Source organism: Carassius carassius, chromosome 3 (assembly GCF_963082965.1).
Source record: "Carassius carassius chromosome 3, fCarCar2.1, whole genome shotgun sequence".
NCBI lineage: Eukaryota > Metazoa > Chordata > Actinopteri > Cypriniformes > Cyprinidae > Carassius > Carassius carassius.
Window position 1 is genome coordinate 36002612 of NC_081757.1, and position 24437 is coordinate 36027048.

General features: G+C 39.2%; 1 protein-coding gene across 3 annotated transcripts in view; it reads right to left on the bottom strand.

Moving 5' to 3' along the window:
• Positions 1-24437, bottom strand: part of piezo1 (piezo-type mechanosensitive ion channel component 1) — a 92564-nt gene that overhangs the window by 54079 nt on the left and 14048 nt on the right. For all 3 annotated transcript variants that reach the window (XM_059536940.1, XM_059536949.1, XM_059536933.1), the window contains exon 2: positions 3956-4051. In XM_059536940.1, coding sequence (XP_059392923.1) covers positions 3956-4051 — 96 coding nt within the window. The remainder of the gene's footprint in view (positions 1-3955; positions 4052-24437) is intronic.

Genomic DNA, 24437 nt, shown 5'->3' on the forward strand with positions numbered 1-24437 from the left:
CAACCCCCCAGAGGACCTCAGATGATGCCAACCCTCAGACAACATACATAAATACAAAAAAGTTTTGCTATAATGGACATCAACTTGAGATAGTCACCACTGATAAGCTATTACTAAATATCACGTAGAATCTTTAATTTTCTGTAAAGCTACTTTGCAATGATTTGCTTCATGAAAAGTGCTATACAAATAAACTGAACTGAACAGAATTGAATAATGAGCACAAATGCATAAACACACACACACACACACACACACACACGTTTGTTTTTGTGAAAGGAGGGACATCCCATAGGCGTAATGGTTTTTTTATACTGTACAAACTATATATTATATGGCCCTACACCAACCTTACACCTAACCCTAACCCTCACAGGATTGCATTTTTACTTTCTCAAAAAAACTCATTCTGTATGATTTATAAGCGTTTTGAAAAATGGGGACATGGGTTATGTTCTCATAAGTCACCCTCTCCTTGTAATACCTGTGTCATACCCAAGTCATTATACAGAGTTGTGTCCTGATATGTCACAAAAACATGCACACACACACACACACACACACACACACAGTTCCTGTTTGCTATGAAATGTTTGCTTGTACATGAAAATGTGCATCCGTCGTTTAAACAATACAAACTTCTGCCTACATCATGTGAACAATCTCTCCTGAAAATGTAGACTATGTGTGCTCACTGGTCCTCCTAACAGCATGAAATATAAACCGTTTTTCTTAAATTGTAAATAGATTATATACAGCAAGTGAGCAAAGAGGGTAATCCTTTTATAATCAAGCTCTCATTCACTTCAGTTCCAGCATGATTGGCTATGTAACAATGCTCAACGCTACAAATTGTGGTAGATATAAACCTCTTTAAACTTCAGACTACAGAGCCTGAACATAAATAAGCAAGTTCCAGTTTGAAAGTTAAGGAGAAGAACCTTGGTGTGCAGCTTGAAACAGACTTATATTTAATCCTTCATTTGCATGAAACTACCATAAATAGGAATATTAATGGATAGATCTCTAGCACAACTACTTTTTTCTAGAAGAGGTGCAAAACTGGATTTATGACAGTGGTGATGAGGAACAATTAGTCAGAGTACTGTTATGATGCCAATCCTCATGGCCACATACTTCAGTTATGAGTGTGGATGTGCTCACAGATAGTGGTTCTTTATACAAAGCATCAAACCATCATTCAATTTTCAGCACCTTGTTAAGCCTAGTTATCAAATACTTACTGCCAACACCATTGTTCCCAGCAGTCCTGCCTCTTAAACAGGAAGTGGCTATGATGATCACCTGCTATGAACTCAAGAGCTCTGGACTAAAGCCCTAAGATAAATGGGCTGCCGTCCTGTCAGTCACTGATGTGCCTGCCAAAGCCACAAAGCTGGATCCAATCGTTGAACCCTATACACATTACATAGTAATAGTAGTAGCCAAAGAACCTTTTGTTTATTCTATCATTGTTTAGCCTTTGTAGATCTCTGTGGTCCTGTGATGTCTAATACTACAGGAATAAATGGGTCGTGGTATATAATGGATTCCTCTATGATCAAGGTCAGTCAAGCTGTGGTCTGGCAAAACGACTGCTAGTCTAGTCATCCAGACCCTACAAGACAGGGAGGGATAGTTTTAGATTGATAATATCATTTATTGTATCATCACAGAAAATATGAATATAATAAAAATAAATAAACATGTATAATAAATAAATAAATACATTTATATAAAACAAAAAAAACTAAGCACTAGTGGTGGGCATAGATTAATTTTTTTAATCAAGATTAATCTCACTGTGATCTTGAAATTAGATTAAAATGGCTCATTTGAATTCTGCCGAAGGCATTCAGAATATGTGTTACCCAAATAACATTGTCAAACAGTAAGTCTTTGAGAAGGGGTTTATCAAGCTAGGTGGTGCATTAAAAAAGGGGGCTCATCTCCTGTTTCCAAAATGCATCACAAAGTGCTTGAAAAAGCTGTAAACTAATTCCACATTGCACAAGGTGCAAACAACCTTACGCCTGTTTCACACATAGACTTGTACCAGTGGGACTTGTAGAGAGTCGGACTCCCAATCGAAAGGTTGTGAGTTCGAGTCCCGGGCCTGCAGGAATTGTGGGTGGGGGGAGTGCATGTACAGTTCTCTCTCCACCCTCAATACCACGACTTAGGTGCCCTTGAGCAAGGCATCGAACCCCCAACTGCTCCCCGGGCGCCGCAGCATAAATGGCTCCCCACTGCTCCGGGTGTGTGCTCACAGTGTGTGTGTGTTCACTGCTCTGTGTGTGTGCATTTCGGATGGGTTAAATGCAGAGCACAAATTCTGAGTATGGGTCACCATACTTGGCTGAATGTCACTTCACTTCACTTCACTTCACTTCCACACCTGCCTCATTTAGTTCGGTTGAATCGTACCAGAGTTCATTTCCCCGTTTGGTGCGGTTCGTTTGGGCAGGAGAGAAAGCAGCAATCGCACTCGGGTGTGCACCAAAAGCGGACCAAACAAGCGTACCGAGACCTGCTTGAAGAGGTGGTCTCAGTACGCTTTCAAACGAACTCTGGAGCGGTTCGATTGTGGTGAGAATGTGATCCGACCTCGAACAGACCCAACTGCAAAAAGTACTGATCATTTTTGGACTAAACCAGCTGCCGTAGTCAGCTGCGCTGTGCATTATGGGATGAGGAAGTGTTTGTTGACAGTTTGCACTTTAGCATGGCAGCTCGAGGACAAACTTGGAGTAGTGAGGAGGTGCGGAGCCTCATAGAAATTTGGTCAGATGACCATGAGCATGTCAGAGTTAAGAAGAATTAATGCACGCCTCCGCTTGAAATTACGAGCGTTTCCTGTTTGCCATTTGTAGTGCATTAGAACGTTGGTTTCAAGCCGTATCCGCACTTCATTATAGAAATTTATTTTTTGCATATTGTGGTATTTTGTTCGTTCAGGTGCAGGAGGGACTTCGAGGAGAACTTCGCAGAAGAGAGCTCGGTTCAGTGTCGCTGTCCGTGATACGTGGCTCTCTCTCTCTCTCTCTCTCTCTCTCTCTCTCTCACTCTCTCCGCACCAAACACAGCGCATCTTGTGTTTGGATGCTTTAATGTCTAAATCGACAAGCGGTAAGGCTTAAAAACACATGAAAAAGATAAGCTTTCGTGACGATGCGCAGCAGTGGCCCGTCAACTGTCCTGAGCATCTTTTAGGCTGGCCTCAGCCAGTCGGTTATATAAAATATCAAGGTGAAAGTCATCATAGCTCCCAACCCAACTTTGAGAATAGATTAACGGCAATATTTTTTTTTTATCGCCCGATAAGAGTCTCACGTTAACGCAGCACGTTAACGCAGCACGTTAACGCCGATAACGGCCCACCACTACTAAGCACATAAGAAATATCTTTCTATAGGCCTATTTATCTTTAAAAAAATCTAACAAAATATTAAAAATAAATATATTTATTATTATTATGGTTGTAATTTTCAGGTTATTTTTATTTCATTTTATACCTTTGTTTTCTGTTTGTCTAAAGTAGAACATCCAGTGCTGCTATAAATTGTAACTATGGTCACTCTGGGCATTTATAATTCAGCAACATCGATTGAATCAAAGCAAACTGGAGAGAAAATTAAAACTTTCTATAATTCTCCAGCTTGAGATGTTTCTCAAGAGCAACAGGCCCTAATGGGTCATTTTCTATTGTTTCAGAAGAGATCCTGGAAATATCTCAAACTATACTCAGATTCACCAAAATACCAAAGTCTGCTCAAAGATCTCAATATGAACTCAAACATTTCTCAGCTATCCTGTAATTTTCATCGGGGAATTCAACAACCCAGACCATATCACAAACAACTGTCCATTTAGCAATTGTTCTGTTTTGCAATCAGCTATTTTTCTGGTGTGGCAGAGTATTATGAAATTAGCAATCAGAGTGTGAGAAACTTACCTCTTAGTGTGTGTTTGTTGGGCCATTGAAACCATGGTAATAGCAGCAGGTACAGAAGGTAGACTAAAGAGAGAGCGTTGTAGCGAAATATGCAGGCTGTGGAGAATAACAGAAACAAAATGATTAGTTTGCACCATCAAATTAGACAGTCAACATTGCATCACATAATGTAGGATTTAGCATATAAATATATGGTCTAGACGGTGGTCACACTAGTCTTTAAGTACACAAAATCTTTATTTAGACCCAGCAATCATCCTGATATGACATGATGCTCTGTCATCTTTTATTATAAATTCAACATATAATAATCCCAAAATGTTAGTATGCAATGTACTCCACTTATCTGCCACACTGAAAACCTCTTTAAATTTTGTATTCTTTTAATTCAGGTAAGAGGTTACGCCATGTTATGTCAATCTTTCTTTGGCCACTCATCTTCATGTGTTGCAAATTCATACTGTAGGTCACAGTTCACTAATCGTAAACTTTGGAAAACGGCATAATGCAAAACGTCTTCGGATGAGTTTGCATTTCTGATTTCTAGAATTTGCATGCTTATCAGTGGAAGTCAATGGAATGAAAAGTCAAGTGTGACCCCTCGAGGCTGGTTTAAGCTGTGTGTTTTTAGTATGGTAATCAGCTGGACCGTTAGGCTGTGGGCCTGAAGTTGATTAGTGCTGTCAAATGATTAATAGTGATTAATCGCATCCAAAGTAAAAGTTTTTGATACATAATATGTGTACTGTATATTTATTATGTATATATTAATACACACACAAACATTCAATATTTTGAAAATGTTTACATGTATTTATTAATATTCTTATATTATATATAAATATATTTAATATATAAACAAATGTTTTCTTAAATATATACTTGCATGTGTTTGTATTTAAATATACATAATAAATATACAAAGTACACACACATATATTATGTAAACAAAAAACTTTTATTTTGGATGCAAATTATCATTTGGCAGCACTAAAGTTGATCTGTTAAAGGGATAGTTCACCCAAAACTGAAAATTCTGTCAACATTTACACTCACCCTTAGAACCTTGTTTCAAACCTCTAGTTACTTTATTCTATTGAACACAACTGAATTTTGAAGAAGGTTGGTAATAAAACAGTTGCCAGTAGCCATTGACTGTCATAGTGAATGGCTACCAGCAAGTGTTTGGAACTTGAAGCCGAGTAAATGATGACAATTTTAGTGGTTAGTGTTTGTGGACCACTTTGGCCATGGTCTAACCAGCAACAAACCAGCTTGACCACTTTAAGCTTGCATGACCTGTTTTCCAGCTCTTTAGTTTAGAACAGCAAACTGCTAAGAAAACCAGTTGTCCAAGACAAAAGACAACAGAGACAAAGTTTTTTGCCAAGTTTTGGCAGAGTAGTTCAGTTCCAGATTTTTACATTCTTTGAAGGTGACTAATCCAAAATCACTGGAAAATGTGCTATTTTTGTTCAGTCTTAGTTGGATGGTCTTTGATAATGCTAATGATGCCCTTTTGAACCTTTTTGATTGCTAAAGTATAATCAAGCTGCTCTAATCAAGCTGAGAGGTCCATGTGGAAAGCATTCTGGGACTAGTTTCCAACACTTTGAGGGTCTGCCAAGGCATACAGGAGTTCCCTGCCTCCTGCTGTGACTAGAAAAGGATACCTTTCCCTGACTCGCATTTTCCAAGCCATCCCAACAACACCTCAGATTCTCCAAAACACGTTTACTGTTCCTCAATCTATGATTCACGCACATAACTGAAGGCTTTGTTTGAAAAGTCTGTCCCTGGCTGGTAGCCATAAAGTTTCACAGGACTGAAGGCTATGGCGCTGTAACTACCATTACGACCCAGGAACAAAGACATACAATGTTCAGTATTTAGGGGCAGCTCATATTGCCTCATGACCTCATAAAAAAACAACAACAACAAAAAAAAAACTGTCTATTAATGCAGGGAAACTAAGATGGAAATCCTATACACAATGATAGCCCTTGGTGATATCTGAGTTTTCATAAACGGGACAGATTTTGGGTAGGATCTAGTTTTGATAAAAGTTAAAACAGCTGCAGAGCTACGGTTCTGGGATCAAAGTATGATGGATTCACCTGAGACTCATTTGTGTTTTCACTGAACCAGCAGCAACTGTGATCTAACAAACACAGCAGGGGCTGGTAAAACACTAATAATATGTAAGCACTAGCGGCTTATAGCTTATTTTTCCAACTTCTCTGGTTTCACTAACCACACATTGCAGCAGAAGTGTGTCCATAGAAACATACGACTTCCTATTATGAATCCGTTATTACAACTTCCAAAGTAAATGTATTTACTTTTGAGACTAACTGAATATGTTTAACACTGTGAAATGCATTTAGTGTTCTGATACAGTAATACGTTTAGGAGATTTTCAAAGTTTCCTTTTAGGTTAAAAATGTTTTATCAATTGGAAAAATGACATGGCGGCGCGCAACAGTGCAGCGGCTTCTCAGTTACCGGCGTGCGTATTACAAATCCCTTTTAGCAATACCAACACGAGGAATAGTGTGGTAAAGTACAGTTTATCTGGACTTCTTAAACTTAATAATATCAATATAACGATTAAACCACAGCTTAAAGCAACGTTGGGCAGGCTAAAGCTTCTGAACATAGCGAGGTGGAGGAGCGATACACACAAGTTAAAGGGAAGGAGGAAGCAGTGTGCAAGAAGGCAGAAGAGGGGTAAGCGGGCTGGTCTGATAGCCAGGCTAAAGGCTAATAATAGACCCATGTTTCTAACGCTTTTTCTGGCAAACGTCCGCTCGCTTGACAAAAAGATGGACTTAATGCGCCTCAGACTAAGCAGCTATAAGGAAATGAGAAACTGTTGTGTATTTCTGTTAGCGGAGACATGGCTATGTAACAACATCCCAGACTCAGTTTACCATATTGATGGGTTACTACTCTTCCGAGCCGATCGAAACCATCTCTCGGGGAAAACTCGCGGAGGAGGACTCTGTGTTTACATAAACAAAGGCTGGTGTATAAACTGCTCTCCGGTAAGCAGCCACTGTTCTGAGGCGGTGGAATACCTGACATTGAAATGCCGACCATACTATTTGCCTCGGGAGTTCACAGTTGTGTTTATTGTGGCTGTATATATCCCCCCGGGTGCTAAAGTTAGTATGGCTCTCGGGGAAACTTCATGACCATATTGGTGCGTTACAGAACAAACATCCCGAGGCTTTTTTTGTGGTAGCTGGTGATTTTAATCATGTCAATTTGACGGATATTCTGCCCCGGTTCCACCAACACGTCTCCATAGCAACCAGGGGGAATAACACGCTGGACCGTGTGTATACTAACAGACGGGATGCACACAGAGCGGTGCCCCGCCCACACTTGGGGTTTTCTGACCACATTTCCATCTTGCTGGTTCCTGCTCATCGCCCTTTGCTGAAAGACATCAAGCCCACAGTTAAAACCATCACGGTGTGGCCAAGTGGAGCCAACCTCATCCTCCAGGACTACTTTGAACGCACCAACTGGCAGATTTTCCGAGAAGCAGCAACCAGCGTTGGTGGGGTGGACCTAGAGGAATATGCATCATCTGTCTGTGGCTACATCAGTAAATGTATTGATGATGTCACCACTACCAGGAAGATCACTATCTGTCCAAATCAGAAACCCTGGTTGAATGGAGAGGTGCGGTGTCTTCAAAAGGCACGGGATTTAGCCTTTAGGACAGGGGACGCACTTACACTGAGAACGGCGAGGAGGGATTTAGAGGGGGGATCAAGAGAGCAAAGGCTAAATATGCACATAAAATACAGGGTCACTTCTCCACCAATGACTCCCGGAGCATGTGGAAGGGCATCAAGAGCATCACTGCTTATAGTAAAAGAGACAGGATCCATCTCTTCCCGATGCCTTGAATGCATTTTATGCCCGCTTTGAGACAACAAACGCCCCTCCCTTCTCTGGACTTACACTCCACCCAGGTGAACTGCCTTTTAGTGTGTCCACTGAGGATGTAAGAAGAACACTGCTGAGAATTAACACACGCAAAGCAGCAGGTCCAGATAATATCCCCGGCAGGGTTTTGAAGGACTGTGCTCATGAACTGGCTGAAGTGCTAACTGACATCTTTAACACGTCACTCTCCCAAGCTGTGGTGCCAGTGTGTCTCAAGACATCAACTATTATTCCCGTTCCCAAAAGCTCGGCCGTGACATGCATGAATGATTTCCGTCCAGTGGCTCTGACACCGATAATCATGAAATGCTTTGAAAGGCTGGTTATGGCTCACATGAAGGATATAATTGATGTCAATGTGGACCCTCATCAATACGCTTACAGGGAGAACAGGTCTGCATCGGATGCAGTTTCATCAGTTATCCACTCTGCTCTTACCCATCTGGAAAATAGGGATTCCTATGTCAGGCTGCTCTTCCTGGACTTTAGTTCAGCCTTTAATACTATTGTTCCACAAACTCTTGTTAATAAATTGCTCCTACTTGGACTTAAGCCATCACTTTGTAACTGGGTTTATGATTTTTTAACGAACAGGCCACAGACAGTCAAAGTCCATGGCATTTCATCTTCTTCCATCATCCTTAACACCGGTTCCCCCCAGGGATGTGTACTGAGCCCCCTGCTGTATACGCTTTTAACATATGACTGCTCGGCTAAATATCCAGGCAGTCGTATTGTGAAGTTTGCTGATGACACGGCTGTGGTGGGATTGATATCCCATGACGACGAGTCCTTTTACAGACAGGAGGTGGAAGAACTCGAGGACTGGTGCAGAGCAAATAACCTCTGCATTAATGTGGGGAAGACGAAATTGTCGTGGACTTTAGAAGGAGAAGCTACACCCCCTCTCCCCTGTTCATTGGTGGATTAGCTGTGGAAATGGTCTCAAACATCAAGTATCTTGGAATATACATTTCCAATGACTTAACATGGACCATCAACACAGCCAGCATTATAAAAAAGGCTCAACAACGCCTTTATTTTCTTAGGAGGTTGAAGCGGGCTGGTCTTGGGACTCCAGTTCTGCTAGCCTTTTACCGGTGTGTGGTGGAGAGTACACTCACTTTTTCCATCACTGCCTGGTACGGAAATTGTTCTGCTGCTGACAAGAAGAAATTGGAGAGGGTGGTCAAATCGGCCCAAAAAATAACTTTGAGCAGCCTACCCTCTCTTGAGGGAATTTACACCAGCAGGTGCAGAAGCAGAGCATCCTGTATTATGGAGGATTCCACCCACCCGGCAGAAAAAAACTCTTCAATCCACTCCCCTCGGGCAGGAGGCTAAGAAGCGTTAAAGCCAGAACAAAAAGACTGAAATGCAGCTTCTTCCCAGAGGCTGTGAGAATCATGAATTCACTGCCTTAGGGATTGCTTTTAAAATTGTTTCAAAATTTCTGATTAATTATTTATTATAGAAGGAGTACTTTTTAGGTATCAGGTGTCTTGTTTAGGTCAAAGTTATTTTTTAAATGTTGTAGGTTATTAAATTATGTTTTAATTATTTTATTTATACTGTATGTTAACTATCTTTTTTACGCTGCTGGTCCTGAGTACATATTTCGTTCTTATGTGGCAACATGTATAGAATGACAATAAAAGACCTGAACCTGAACCTGAATACATTTTTTCAGTGGTCATCTATTCTCTTCTCTGTTTCCTAAGCTGGCGCTGTGCCGAAGATGACTTCTTAGCTCATATTCTGCTGTAGGTGCAGACTGCCTCCCAGTGACTTCCACAACTTGACCCCATGCTAATCGATCAGTGGATAGGATCTTGGTGTCTACAAGTGTGAGACGACGATTCTTAAGGCTGTCTTGTTTCACCCAGGTCTTTTTCAGGCCATGGCAGTGTACTTTCCATGATGGTGGTTGTTATCACCAAAGTGTTTGTATGGCAGTCGAGCAATGTCCAATCGACACACATGCCCAAACCACTGTAAGCGTCTTTTCCATATCGCGTCTTCAATTGTGGACTGGTTGCCACATTGTTGATGTACAGTTTCATTCCGGAGCCGGTCAAGCTGGGATATGCCCAAGATTTGCCTAAGGCATTGCATTTGAAAGGTCTCCAGTTTGTTGATTTCCAACTTCAGAAGGGTCCAAGTGTCTGATCCTGTCATCTGCAAATGCCAGGTTGGTTGCATAACCATCAGTGCTGTATTTGACTCCTTGCTTGTCCTTAAAAGCTCTCCTTCATGATTGAGTCTATCACTGCAATGAACAAGAACAGGGAGGCGACATTACCTTGGCGGACCCCAGTTCAGATAGGGAATTCTTCAGACGTGTCATTCTTAAATCTGATGCAGCTTGTACAGCCAATGAAAGACTGCTGGAGAAAGTGGATGATTTTCGGAGGCACATTCCACCTCTAACGCTCGGAACGGCCAGTGTCCCTGTGGAATGCAGATTTAAAATTGATGAATACGACCACCAAGTGCTTCGCACATTGGATCTGTCTAGGGCATCACAATTCTCTTTTCAATGATTCTGAGCCTGTTTTATTTTTTTTCCCTGCAAATGACACATTTGCTCGCTAGAGACGTGGCAGGTTTCATTGCACAGAATTTGCACTATGAGACGCGTGTGCATTGCTTGACAGTATGTGCTTCCACCCTGTTTTACTTTAGATGTGCATTCATTTCTGCCATTTGGAATGTAGTACTATTAGATGCATGAAACGGACTTTCACATGCACTTTGTGTTTGTTGTCCTGAAGCTCGGTTGCAGCTGTGGTTAAATGCACTTGCATTTCCGAATACTTTTATCTGAAATTGATGTAAATACAGTAAGTTATGTTTTCAGAGCAGGACAGGACATCATATATATCGAAATATATCTGTGCATTAGTGTAAATGCAGCCTGTTAAAGCAGCCACAAGGAATGTAACCATTCACTGAACTCACGATTTAATTAAATTCGCCATTTGATTTCACGATTTAATTCACTATTCACGATATTTAAGACAAATTATGAATTAAATGTGTCCTTTTATCATTGTTTCGACGAAAGGCTGTACATTTCTTTGTGAAATGTAAATATAACTATAATAATATACTAATATAGCACTTACATATAACTTCTCTTTTGTTGGTTTTGATTGCTTCTATTTTCTTTGGATAAAAGCTTTGGATAAAAGCGTCTGCTAAATGACAAAATTGAAATAGAATGTAAATGTAAATAATTAGACAGTCAACAATGCATTACATAAAGTAGGATAAAGACTTATTTACGCCCCTAGGGCCGGGTTACGGGCCAATTTTCACGTCATAGTTCACATGCGGGCAGGGCCTCGGGCCTTTTTTGGGTTATCCTTCTTTCTATATTTTTAGACATTAATAAAAATAAAAGATGATAGAAAAACAAACATAGAAAGATATTTCATAACCTCATAACTTTCATTAGCTGATAATTACACTTTCATAAGCTGATAATTACACATATGACATGACAGTCTCACGCACGCATGCACGCACACAGAAGATTTTCCGTCAGCGCGACCCACGATTATACTTCACTTGTATCAACTTATTAAAGTAGTAGCTATTATAGGCCTCTAAATTTATCTATTAATCATAGCCTACTTGGCCAACTAATAATTATAAAATAATGATTATTCATGCAGCGGCGAGCATTTCTGTGTCTGCACCTGTTGCTGCGGGCCACGCAGCAAAGAAGAGAGCGCTGGCCGAGTTTGAGGAAGAGTGGGAAAACATTGTGGAGCAGGACAAGGATGACGACGATGGAGTACAGCAATACATGCGCCTCAATCACAACATGGAAGGTAGGGCTGTCAACGAATATTCTAAATTCGAATATGTATTCGAATAGTTAAAAAAAACGAATTTCGAAGGTGAAAATTAATATTCGAATAAAAAAAAAAAAATGTGGGAAAAAAGGCCCGCGGTAGTAGAGGCGTGGTTGTCTGCTTTGCGAGGGGTCGCGCTAGAGCGCCTGAGGGTTCAGGGACAGGTCACAGCCTCACAGGAGTCGCACTGTCTGGCACAGCATCACTGCTGAAAGTTGACACGTCTTCATTGAAGATGCCAGCAAGTGCAGAGCCCAACTCGACCGCAGCAGAGAAAATGAGGTAAAATTGTTGACCCAGATAAAGTTGTATGCAAGCTATTTAAGATACAGTTAGCAGTTAGCATACCATTCGACCACTAGCAACATGAGGTCACATCTCAAAAATGTGCACCCAAATGAGCATGGCATAATGTGTGGAACTCCAGCTAAACAGTCACGTCTTGACACTTAACGTTACTTTGCATCGCTCGCCGCAAGCACTTTGTCTGCAACACGACAAGAGGCCATAACGGATAAAATAATTTCGTTCATTAGTAAGGACATGAGACCGATCAGTATCACGGATGGGGCACGCTTCGGGGAGTTCTGTCAAGCAAAGGAAGCGAGGTTTGATTATTTATCGTTTCATGTCAAGGAAAAGTTCCATGTTTACCACAGCACAGCTTGCTCGGAGCATTCAATGTCAGTTCTATATGCTGTAAAACTTCAATTAATAGTAATAATATTTGGTTCAATCACTGAATGAAGCCTGCTATATTTGGGACAACAGCCGCAACCTTAAATTGCTTGCACAAAAATTTGTTTGTTCATTTAAACCATTATGCGCAGAGAATGTGAGGGTGAGAGAGCGTGAGGTCTGCAGTCTTGGCCATTAGTTGATTTCCTTGTTTTTGTGTAGGTAATACATTGTCATATAGGTTTAAACTTAAAAAGACTATCTATACAAGTAGTTATGTCTCTTTGTATTATTTTTGCCTGTTATTGACGTAATGCGCGTCATTGACAACATGCGCAACCAGATGTTCGAATATTCGTGTATTTTTTAGAGGGAATATTCGAACGTCAATTTTGACAGCCCTAATGGAAGGTGATGGACGAGATGTGCTGCTCTGGTGGAAACAGCACGACACCCTGCTACCGCAAGTGTCAAGACTGGCTCGCTCTGTGTTTAGTGTCCCCGCTGTCAGCAGCAGCAGCGAATGTGTCTTCAGCGCAGCGGGAAGAGTGATAGAAGAGAGGAGGACTGGGTTAAAACGTTCCACTGTGGATGCTTTTCTTTTTCTCCACGATGCTCTGTAAGAGACTGTTCTAACTTTTCGATTGATTGGACTAATGGAACTAAATGGAAAAAAGAATGGACATGTTCTGTGGTGCATTTTTGAGGTAAGATAACCTGTAAGTTTGTTTTTAATTTATTTTAATTTAATTAGTTTAGATTTAGTAGGCTATTGCTCATTTCGTTTGCGAGCACTGTTGCGAGCAGCCTGAGCCTGCCTCAGTATTTCAAAAAACTTGTTTTGCTCACTGTGGTTTAATAAATAAACATTTATTAAACTAACTGTCTGTGTGATATGCTTGAAGTGTTTTATATCTATGGATTGTATTGTAGCCAAGTAATGTATTAGCGTTGATTTGAGAGGCTAAATTGATCAAATATGTTTTACTCGCTGTCGGCTCGGCTGCTTAATCGTCATTTTAAAAAAAATGCTCCAAACATTTGTCTAAATTAACTTAATAAATAAATGAAAAGAAAAATAACACAAATCTGACCTATTTTAATGGCTGCAAATAGGGCAGGCTGCCGCTGTGTAATTAATTTTTTTTTTTTTTTAAATCGTGCTCGTGTCGGACTCGGGCTGATAATTCTTATGAGCTGTCGGACACGGGTCAGGCTAGGGGCTGAGCGTCTCAGGCCAGAGCTGGGCTCGGGCCTAGATTTGAGGCCTGTGCAGGGCTCTGTGTGACGCATAGTGATATTGCAACCTGTCCTCCAACCAATACGCTTGTATAGGTCGTTTGTCCAAATCCCTGAAATACGACCCATCAGAGCGTATACTACAATTGCGCCCCTATCGGCAAAAGGTCGTTTTCATATTAATGTTTTGTACTCTTTTATTTGCCCTCTGGTTTGTGTTTCGTGTAGCTCAGTTAGTAGAGTATTGCATTATACCTTGATATGTAATCATGCTATCATGGGTTCGATCCCAGGGAATAGACGTGCACGAAAATGTATATGCTCAAAAAATCATAATTTAGCATGATTTTTGTAAGGGTTAGGTTTAGGGGTGGGGTTAGGTGTGGTCATTCGAACGAATAAGCCACCTAGTAAAATATGTAGTAAATACTGTGAGATCGGTGTAAAACGCCACACATTGCATTTAAATAAACGTGCGTTTTGATTGGTAATGACGTTATACGTCAATTCATGACGACAGGCGCAATGCGATACTGTCATTATTTTTACGCCCGCTAGAGGGTGCTTAACTTTAAAACGTAAATATAGGTCGTAATAAATGCTTGCACAAACGACCTATATGGTCGTTTTTTGTTGGAGGATAGGCTCTGATATTGAGTTGATAATGATAATGATAATCGTAACTGAATTGAATCGTGAAACCAGTGAAGGTTCACACTCCTATTTTTAAGACTGCAGTACTGACATACAGAAAATCCAACTACAAACAAAAAGCATAGAAACTGCAATTTTGGTTAAAATGTAAAGTTGTAAATATGTATTTGCACAGAAGAATAATTAATTTGGAAAAAATGTAGATCAACAATCATTTGATGATCATCAAATGCACTCAGATTTCCAGATGAGTCGGATTAGTGAGTGGAGACGGCTGATCAGAATGTCTCCACCTGCTTTGACCGCCTCAGAAGGCAATTGATCCAATCTGGGTGCTTTTCCATCATTCAATGATCGGAAAGCGAATTTGATTTCATCAATTGATGGCTCTTGATCAAGCATAGGAGTCGACGGGGGGTCGATGTATGGGAAAAGCAGTGTCTTGGCCTTAAGGCAGGTCGCAATCAAAGAGGAATAGTAAATGCTCCAAGCCAACACTGTAGTCGTTCATCTGCAGACTTCACAAAAGTTCCATCCGCCTTCCTGATGTTGTTATTGGTTGACTTTCTTCGCCCGCTCAGGCTCCTTAGGGTCCGATAGAGGACCTTATACTCATTCCGAGATGCTGCATCTTCCTGTTTGGCTGCCACAATGTTCCAGCAGGCCTCTTTTTCGGATTTTGTTCTTTGTCTGACTTCGCGATTCAGCTGTCGATGACAGTTGAACTCAACGTTCTTTATCCTCTTTCGTTCCTGGACAAGATCCAGACACTCGTCCGAAATCCAAAGTTTCATTTTTTGGCAAGCAGGTGAACATAGTGGAGTGCATTGTAATTGGTCGTAGAAGTCGTCTTTGCAGCTTCTCGTTTCTCCCCTCTAGAGTAAAACAGCATTTTTTTTTCATTTGAACTGGGTTCATAGACAGTTGTTGTTCTGGATCCGATAAGTCGAAGTTCAGATAATGCCATGATCGAGATCTTGCACATAAGCAGCTATTTGGCGATGATCTCCTTTTGACCCACATGGTGGCCGGTCTGAACATTCCAAGCAGTGAGGTGAATTTTTGTTTTCGGTGTAAACAATCTTCCTCATATGCAGTAGCATTGTTGCCATTTGCGATTTGTTGTGGGTCCATCAGTTTCTTGCATAATGTACCTGGTTACCCAGTTCTGGTCTTCTCGGCAGGATGACCACCAATGTATTTGTAAGGATCATTATTGCCGTTTCCACAGACAGCAGCATATATTTTACGAACTGTAAATGTATGTTTTTGCTAGTACTCATGTGTATTTAAATATTTGAATCCTAAAATAAGCATTATATGGTTGAAAACACTGAACATTTGTGATATGACAAGCACTCAGTGCGTCTGATCTGGCTCTGCGTCAGTCAAAGCGCGAAAGCAGATTTAAATTCAGCAGCTGATGACGTGACGCACTGAGAATTCTCATCACACCGGTGTGATCGTACACTTCAGGGACCAGCCAAGACTGATCTCTCCGGTGTGATCGTACGCGTTAAAGGGATAATATAAAAGACTCATCCACGTCCTCCTAAAATGGCTAGTTTAAACATGCCCCAACATTTCTACGTCATGATGTGGGAAGATTTGCATAATGCCGCCCAAATGTTCACGCAAAGAAAGAAGGTAACTTTGATTATCACTGTTGCCTTCATGTTATGGAGACGCTGTTTCTTTATGAAAGCGAAAATACTTTGTTTGGCCTTCCAAAAGAGGACACAACAGTAAATCATTGGTTAAGTTGTATTTCCAAATCCTGGGAGAGAAGAATACAAAGCCGGCTGTTCTGACTCACAGTCTGTACGTATGATTACATATTTAAAGGATTTGCCACTGATGATTCAAACACAAGCTATTTTGTTTGTCATTTCTCTGATCACAAATAGACCCCTTTACAGACACCTTGGCAACTGAATCACCATTGGCTAGTACGTTTTTTAGTTTACTCACCAGACTGAGATACGAATTCTACTAATGAGAACTATAAAACACACTAAAGGATTACTAAGGATGAATGAGCTGCTCGATTCATGAATATTAATCAGGTTTTGTGCTTTCACTCAGACCTATTTGATGAAATCAAAACAGGGACAATCATAGGTGAGCACCAGCGAATGAGATTGCCATTTGCGCATTAGCTCCATCCACTACTGGAAAACCTGGCAGTAGGCATGGGCTGATTACTGGTTTCAAGGTATACCGCGGTTTGAAAATGCCACGGTTTCAAAACCACTAATATTTTCCATCATACTGTTCCTGCATTATGCTGAGTGCAGTGTAGAGAGTAACACTGACCCCTCCTTCTTCTGTTGGTGCAAACGAGTGCTCAGTCAGGAGTGTGTAGGATGGCCGAACTTAAGGCTCGGGAACTTAACTCTTTCCGTCTCGCGCACAGCCGCATCCACACAGCTTTCAAAAGTATACGTATAAGCTCACATGTGCAGTACCATGGGGTGCGTGGCTTTGCGCGAGCCCTCTTGATGACGAGAATAACGTAATGCCGTTGGTGCGCAGACGGCCGAAATATACTTTGACCTTTATGCGATCGGCAACTGGACGTTTTTTTGTCTCAACGTTTCTAGTGGTGCTGTTTATTATACATTTCTGTATTCCAAAACTTTATTATGGTGAAATCCCGTCTGCTGCTTTTCTTTTGCATATTAGATCTCTCTCTTTCTCTCTCTCTGTTAGCATTTGGCTGCCATGACTTTCACCCGTTCACAGACTTAAAGTTTTTCCACTGCTTACTCTAATCTCAGATACACATTCATCCAGCTGTCACAGTAAAGGAAACACTTTAATTTTCCACTTATTGAAATAAATTAAAGATGACAAGTGCAGACTAGCAGAGTTCAAAAACAGAAAACGCAAAACACAAACACTCTGTGTACTAATTTTATATATATATATATATATATATGAAGAGTTCAGATGCAAAAGCCTCTAAGTGCTATCTGAAATTAGGATTTTTATCAGGTTTCTATATTTATGTTCAGTTATTTCACTTTAATAGCCTGGAAAAGGACATGCACATTGTCATTAAATTAAAATGACTCAACCTATGCAGGAGCTTAATAAATATCCTAATTTTAGATGAAAATTTCAGATGGCACTTTGAGGCTTTTGCATCTGAACTCTTCATATACATACATACATATATACACACACACCATATATATACAGTGTAAGAGTTTGTATCAACATTAGAGGGCTTTAGTAAATGTCCACAGGTCCACAAAATGATTATAAAACACTAAAAATCAAGATTTACAATACGTGAATCAACACCTTGTTCACGGATCTTAATTTGTCCCATCAACATCAATAGTTATTTTTACATACAGTTCTTAAAGAAATCTGAAATCTGTTCATTTAAAACAAAAACACACACACAACATGAGGGGCCTTTAAACGTTGTCTTGGATAATGTGGGCCCATGGAGTCAAACTATGTAAAGAAGCTGTAACAGAAATCTCCATAAAGTCTCTTGAGTTTTGAAAGAGAGAGCAAGGTCTGAGCAATAAAATCTACCTCTAAGATGGTACACTCATTTGAAAGGGCCGAGCTGTACTGGGACGCATGTGTTTACAGTTACACCTCTGAGAGTTTCTGCTGTCCTGCACTGAACTGCATCATGATATTGTAAGGCTGCAGGAAATTATGGTAATTTGGGACCTGGAAAAACCAACAGCCACACCACAGGACTGGGATCACAACATACCTGCTTTACAAAACACGCATGCCACAGTTAAAAAAAGCCTCTAGGCATCAGGGCAGACATACTGCCCTAGAGAGGCCCGGTCTACTCAACAACCTTCTAACCCATAAACCTCCAGTTCTTTATGAAGGAGCTAATTTTGCTCATAGTGGAGCTTTTTTACTTAGTTCTGCACATATCTGCAGTTCAGACATCATTCTCACAAGATGTTTATAAATCTATACTTTCACAAGCTACACTTTCTTTGCCCTCCCAATTTGAACAGTTGCCTCGAAGGTGGTGCATTTGGGTGCTTTCACACTGGCACTTTCAGTGCGCACCCGAGGTCAGAGTTTGGTTTGTTTGGATGATGTGAATGTTGTCTTCCGACCTCGGGAGCGCACCTGAAAATAAAGTGTTTTTTGAACCTTAAACCACCAAACCATAACACCAAATACACAAAATAATGTTCTTTTTAGCAGCGTCATATGACCCCTTTAAAATTCCTTCTAATTTGAATTTGAAAGACACTTCGATTTTGCTTCATCCAGAACTTTTTCTTAAAAAGTAAAAGACAAGCAAACAATACAACTAATGGCATGCATGCATTCCCTCACCCCAAACTTCCCAAACAAGGATATTCAGTCATCCATACCAATGACCTGATGAAACATGTGAGACCACGTTATCCACTCATGGCTGAACACATGGCCAGAACTGAAGACACATTAAGTCTCCTGACCCTCTAGGTCACTTCCCAGTCTGCACTGTTGACAGTATACAGGGACATGAACTACTTATCTCTTTCACAGACAATCTTTAGTGCGGTCACCCTGAGGTCTTCCAATTCCTTCAAAGCGTTTATGGACCAGGTCCCCTAAATGTCACGAACTTGGTACCATGCAGTAAGATCCTATTCTGACTCTGAGTTAAGATTTAGAGTTTTACTGCTAGGTCTATGAGAAACACAAAAAGTTTACATTAGATTACGATAAGTTCACAAAACAACCTGCACTGAAATCCAACTAACAAACTGTTAAGATTAGACTGGAATGACCTTGTCAAATATAAACATATAAATCACAATATAAACAAATATAAAGTTGCCTGTAACATAGGCATTATTCTGAAAGACATGCAGAGCCATAGGTGCTACACATAGCAATATACTGGTTCTTTGGGCTACACAATTATGACAAAAGTCATAATTGTTGATTATTCCCTTGAAATTGTAGTTGTGATTATTAATTACGATTATCACAATTTACACTGAATGATGTTTATGCCATTGTTTGATTCAACTGCATGCAGTATTTTTATCTGTATCAATTTGGTACTTGTTTGCAGTTTAATGATGTCATATTATTCTCGGGTGGACGCACGTGTGGAGAAAAATGTTTTTTTTACAGTCTATGCATATATCGCTGAGCTATAAAATCAAGCATATTTCATGTTCGTCCATCTTTGTCCCATCTAACCTCTTCCCCTTTTAAGCATGCGCAATGTTTCAGATGGTAAGGTAAGTGTATTCACATGAATTTGATATGGGTCACAATTGAAAGAATGTGTAAATGGACGGTCAAAAAAAATAAAATATAGACAACAAATCAGAATTGGACATCAGTGTAAACGAGACCTATGTGACTTCACAATGCTGCAGAAGTTTCACATTTTCTCTCCTTTTCTTTGGTGAAATTACAAACAATTTCATACTGAAAACCAGAATTGACATGCTGTATGGTAGCAATTAGAAGGAAAGTTTTAAGCAAAACATTAGTAGGTGTGACCTCCCCTTAAGGATAAAACGGAGTTGGTTAATATCGGACAGTCAATTATCCACAGTAAAACATTTGTTATTATGACAATCTCAGCAAATTATGTTTGTCAGTGTAGCACAAAGCCACAATCAACCTTTGTGGAAGCGATGTTATCCAATAAACTTAGAACAAGTGTGTCACAGTGGTTTGAGGTTTAGACACAGCTGTTTCAATAACTGTCTATGCCTGGTGAATCCAAACAGATCCACTTCAGCTGGGAAAGAAAATCCAGCTAGAGTTCAATCATAGTCCTATCACACCACAGATGAATCCAATACACATAAGGATCTTCAAACCCAAATAACTTGTTTTTTCCTTCCATCACACTATACTTGAGTTTGCATCACCATCAAGAGGAGGTCATGTTCACACATGAATGATTCATTAAAGAGTATTTCCTAGACTATGTGCGTTATGGGAAAATAGTATCAGATACAGTAATGCAGGCAGCATATGAACAGGTCAAAATATCTTTCTGGTTTTCACTGGACTCTTTGTAAACCTTTTTTTTTTTTTTTGTCTCCCTGAGCACAAAGCTGTCCAAGCAGATCAGCCTTACACTACCAGCCAATTTTATATAAACACAGCACACATGTGTTCCCTGCACTTATGACAACCACATGAGAGGCTGTTAAAAATGATGGGGGCCCTTTAGCCCACAAAATGGAAAAAGGAACAAGGAAAAAGAGAGGACACAAAGCCAATTATAAGATGCTCTGAATACAAGAAGTTTGAAAACGTGGATATGGGCGGTTCTTTGTAGTAACTAGAGCTGCTACAGCTGGATGGACCACTGACCTCACTCTGTCGGTATGTGTGTGCATGTGTGTGTGAAAGAGAGGAATATGTATACAAATCTTAATAATAAGTAAATTACTTATCAACAGATTTAATTTATTATTAATGAATATCATTAAGTTTTGGGGGGTTGTGACATTTTACAACCTGGAGGAAGATTAAATTTTTTTTTTAAAAATAAAACTTTTGCACACAATTTTTTTTTTTAAGCATTGTTGTTTAAATAAATTCAATGAATTGATTTATTTTTTTTTAATAAAAGTTATTTTTGGTTTCAGTTTCCAACTAAAGGAAAAGTCTATTTTAGTTTCAGTATTTCAGTGAAATTTTTATTTCAATACAGGGTTTCACAGTGTTATGTTTGTATATCACACTAGAGGAAACTCCAGCCATCAATGGCAATATATTCTGTAATTGCCATGTCAGACTCACAGATTCACCACATTTCTCCAACAGGTCCAAAATGTCTCTCTCAACATTCACCTCATGCACCTCACTAGGTATGTTTACATGCGTTAAACCTGAATAAATCTGCTCTGAATCTTATTTCAGATTCTGAAAGCAGAGCTCTAGACTAACTTTTTGCACTGGTTGCAGCAAACTTTTTTTCGACTGCATCGCATTTCACACCGCAGTTTTACAAGTTCATTTTATTTATTTTTTTCAATCGCTGACCATATAGGCAATATTCACTTGTAGCGTAAATGATTAACTAACAATCTGGTCAACATAATGTTCTTTATTTGAAGAACAATTCTACAAGAAAGGCAACTTACTGAAAAAGTGTTGGTGCTTAAAGTGTTTTACTTAGCTGAAGATTAAACTTAAAACATCAAGAGTTTAAACTCAAGATAAATTAAGTAAAAAGCTTAAAAAAAAATCTAAAACAAGTGTTTTAAGGGCTTCAAACTGAACATCTTATGGCTCAATGTCTTATGACCTATCCTCCATTCAGTCACATACCCCTCGGATGGCCAACTCCTGTAGTTTTGCCTTTTTGAGTAAATGGTGGTATAAAAATAAAATGCTGCTAAATACAACTATTGTACCTGAAAATAAAGTTTGTTTTATTTGTATATTATGTGTAGTGGCAATGTGTATCTGTGTCATTCTTTTATCTATGTTATTAAAAAAATAAGAACAAAGATTTTTCATCTTTTATTTGGCCTAAATATCTGCCATTCTTTTTTTTCTTTTTTTATCTTGAAAGATTTGTTCTTTATAATAGGGAAATTCGTTTGGCTGTAATGCTCAGACAACCTGCAAAATAGTAAAACCAAAATGACAAAGATTTGTGATAAAAACATGAATCGTTTAATTTCTAAACAAAAATCATGATTTCCATATCTCCCACCCTTAATTACTTGTATCCCAAACAAAACTTCAGCATGTACTATGCAGGCATGTCATCAGAGCTACCTTGGGTATAATTGTGATGTTTGCCTTGTTTACATACCGAAGAAGAATGTAAGTCAGAACTGAATATTTTGCTAATTTCAATCTTATTCACTGTCCAAATTTGTAAACATACCCTTGTTATTTTATTATATTTCAGGTCAACAGCAACACTTACCCTTCCAATCTGATCAAAATTACATTTTGATCAATCTCAATCATGTCAACATGAAGGCTTCTCAGTCCGACTGAGGTTGCTAATGGATTATTTAGGTGCAAGAAAATGTAATGAGTGTAAGAACCAAAAATTCAAGTGAGCAGAGTGTATATTTATCATATTTAGCGCCATCACATTAGGAGTTAAGGGTCTTGAAGTAATTGTTCCCTGAAAAATTAACAATTCTACCATTATTCACACAACATTTTGTTAATTTTTCTTCTGTTGAACACAAAAACATAAGCAAAAATATATATATATAAATACAGGTCATTTACCCATTTTCAAGGAGGAAAAAAAACTGCATTTCCTGTTCAGAGAAAGAATATATATTTCCAGTGAAAATTAGCAATTTCAGACCTTGCATGGACCAATGGTAGTGTACACAGTGAAGCTCAAGTGATCCACTTCCTGATATAGTTGGATACAGCAGTCAGTTATGGAACACATACTAGAAATCAACACTACTCTGACCTGGCGACCTCTAATAATTTAATAGCTGTCAGTGTGAACACCCATTAAGACCCAAGAATTTATTAGCCATTTAAATAACCAACCCTGGTATCTGTTAGCAGAGCTCAAGTCTCAGCTTCAGATGGCATGCCTTCAGGCTACCCACAAATCATCAGAAGCAAGAGCTCTCTTAAAGCTGCAATCAGACTGCACTGTAAAATCCAATAGTTTACCTTACTTAGATTTAATTAGTTATCTTTACTTAGTCGTTATACTTACTAGGTTGTATTAAGTTTTAGCTACTTTCAAGGCAAATAAAACAATTTACTTACTGTTTTGAGTGACACTTACTTAAAATATTCAAGTAGCCAGAAAGGAACCAATGACATTAATAAACCAGTGAGAGGCAGCAGTGCACTAATATGTTGCTAATTGCCAGGGTTTTTTTTTTAGCTCACCATTATAGTGATTAGCATTCCCTTTGGTTGGGCACTTGAAACTTCATTTATGTTACTATAATTTTCTCTCTATTAATGGAGAAATGCATCATGAAATCAGAGTTATTTGATTTCAAAGAAAAGTAATAAATAGGTTGCTTTTATAAAATGACCTATTTTTTTTATTAAAGCATTTTTATGTACGTGTTTAATAATGACCTTTTTGAGATTTTGTTTTTCATAAATACCTTGATATGCTTTTTATATAATCCTTAAATGGTGAGTGGTAATATGCTGAAGTCACACACAGACTTTTCACGTGATTCAACTTTCAACATTCATCACGTGAATCACAACAATGGTAACAATTAAATTAAATTTATTTTCATTAATTGTAACAATAGCCATTTTATTTGCTCTTTTTGTTGTGCTACTGCTGACACAAGACAGCAAATAAAATTGGCAAATAAAAACAACAACTTTAAAACAAAACAACTGCATAATTTATTCTGCGCAATGCATTCTGGGAGTCAGTGAGTAGCTATACTAAGTCATGAGTAAACCTAAATGAAAGGATCAAGTACCCCCTACAGTTCTTTTTTAGTTACTAGAACTCTTGTGTAAGTTAACTATACTAACTAAGCATTTGTCAGTACAACATACTATTCCTATTTCACTTTACTTAGTTTTTTCAAGGCAATCAGTTTGCATGCTTTTTTTAAGTAAGCCCAACTTATTAGATTTTACAGTGTGGCTGGCTTTACACAACTGCTGGGTGTTAAGATGCACAGCTTTATATCAGTCTTCCAGGATACAAAGTTGTGTTTAACGTTCTCAAACTGCTACAATAAGCACTTTTGAGGAAGATCAAGTTTCTGGATTTGCCAGCATTTGCAGTGTTCATGCGACAGAGCATCTAAAATGTTTATACATGCAAGTAAGATGGACCTTTCCTGTCCAAGTGGGCCAAAACAAGCTGCAATGACCAGAATTTAAAGTCAAACTTCAAAATTTCTATTTGAAAACTGAAGATTGTTGATGGCAACAGAAGAAACAATTCAACTCCTTTTTGAGAAAGTGTAGCACTTCAAGGATTAGTTAAGAGGATGTATGTTAAATGTGCCTTCTCCATCCAGGGAGCCTCCAAAACACTGGAAGTGAATAATTAAAGTTTGCTCAGCATGCATGTGTGAAGGAGAGTTTAGTGTGATCTGCTTCCAGCAGTGCAGTTCCCAGAGAATAACTCTCCA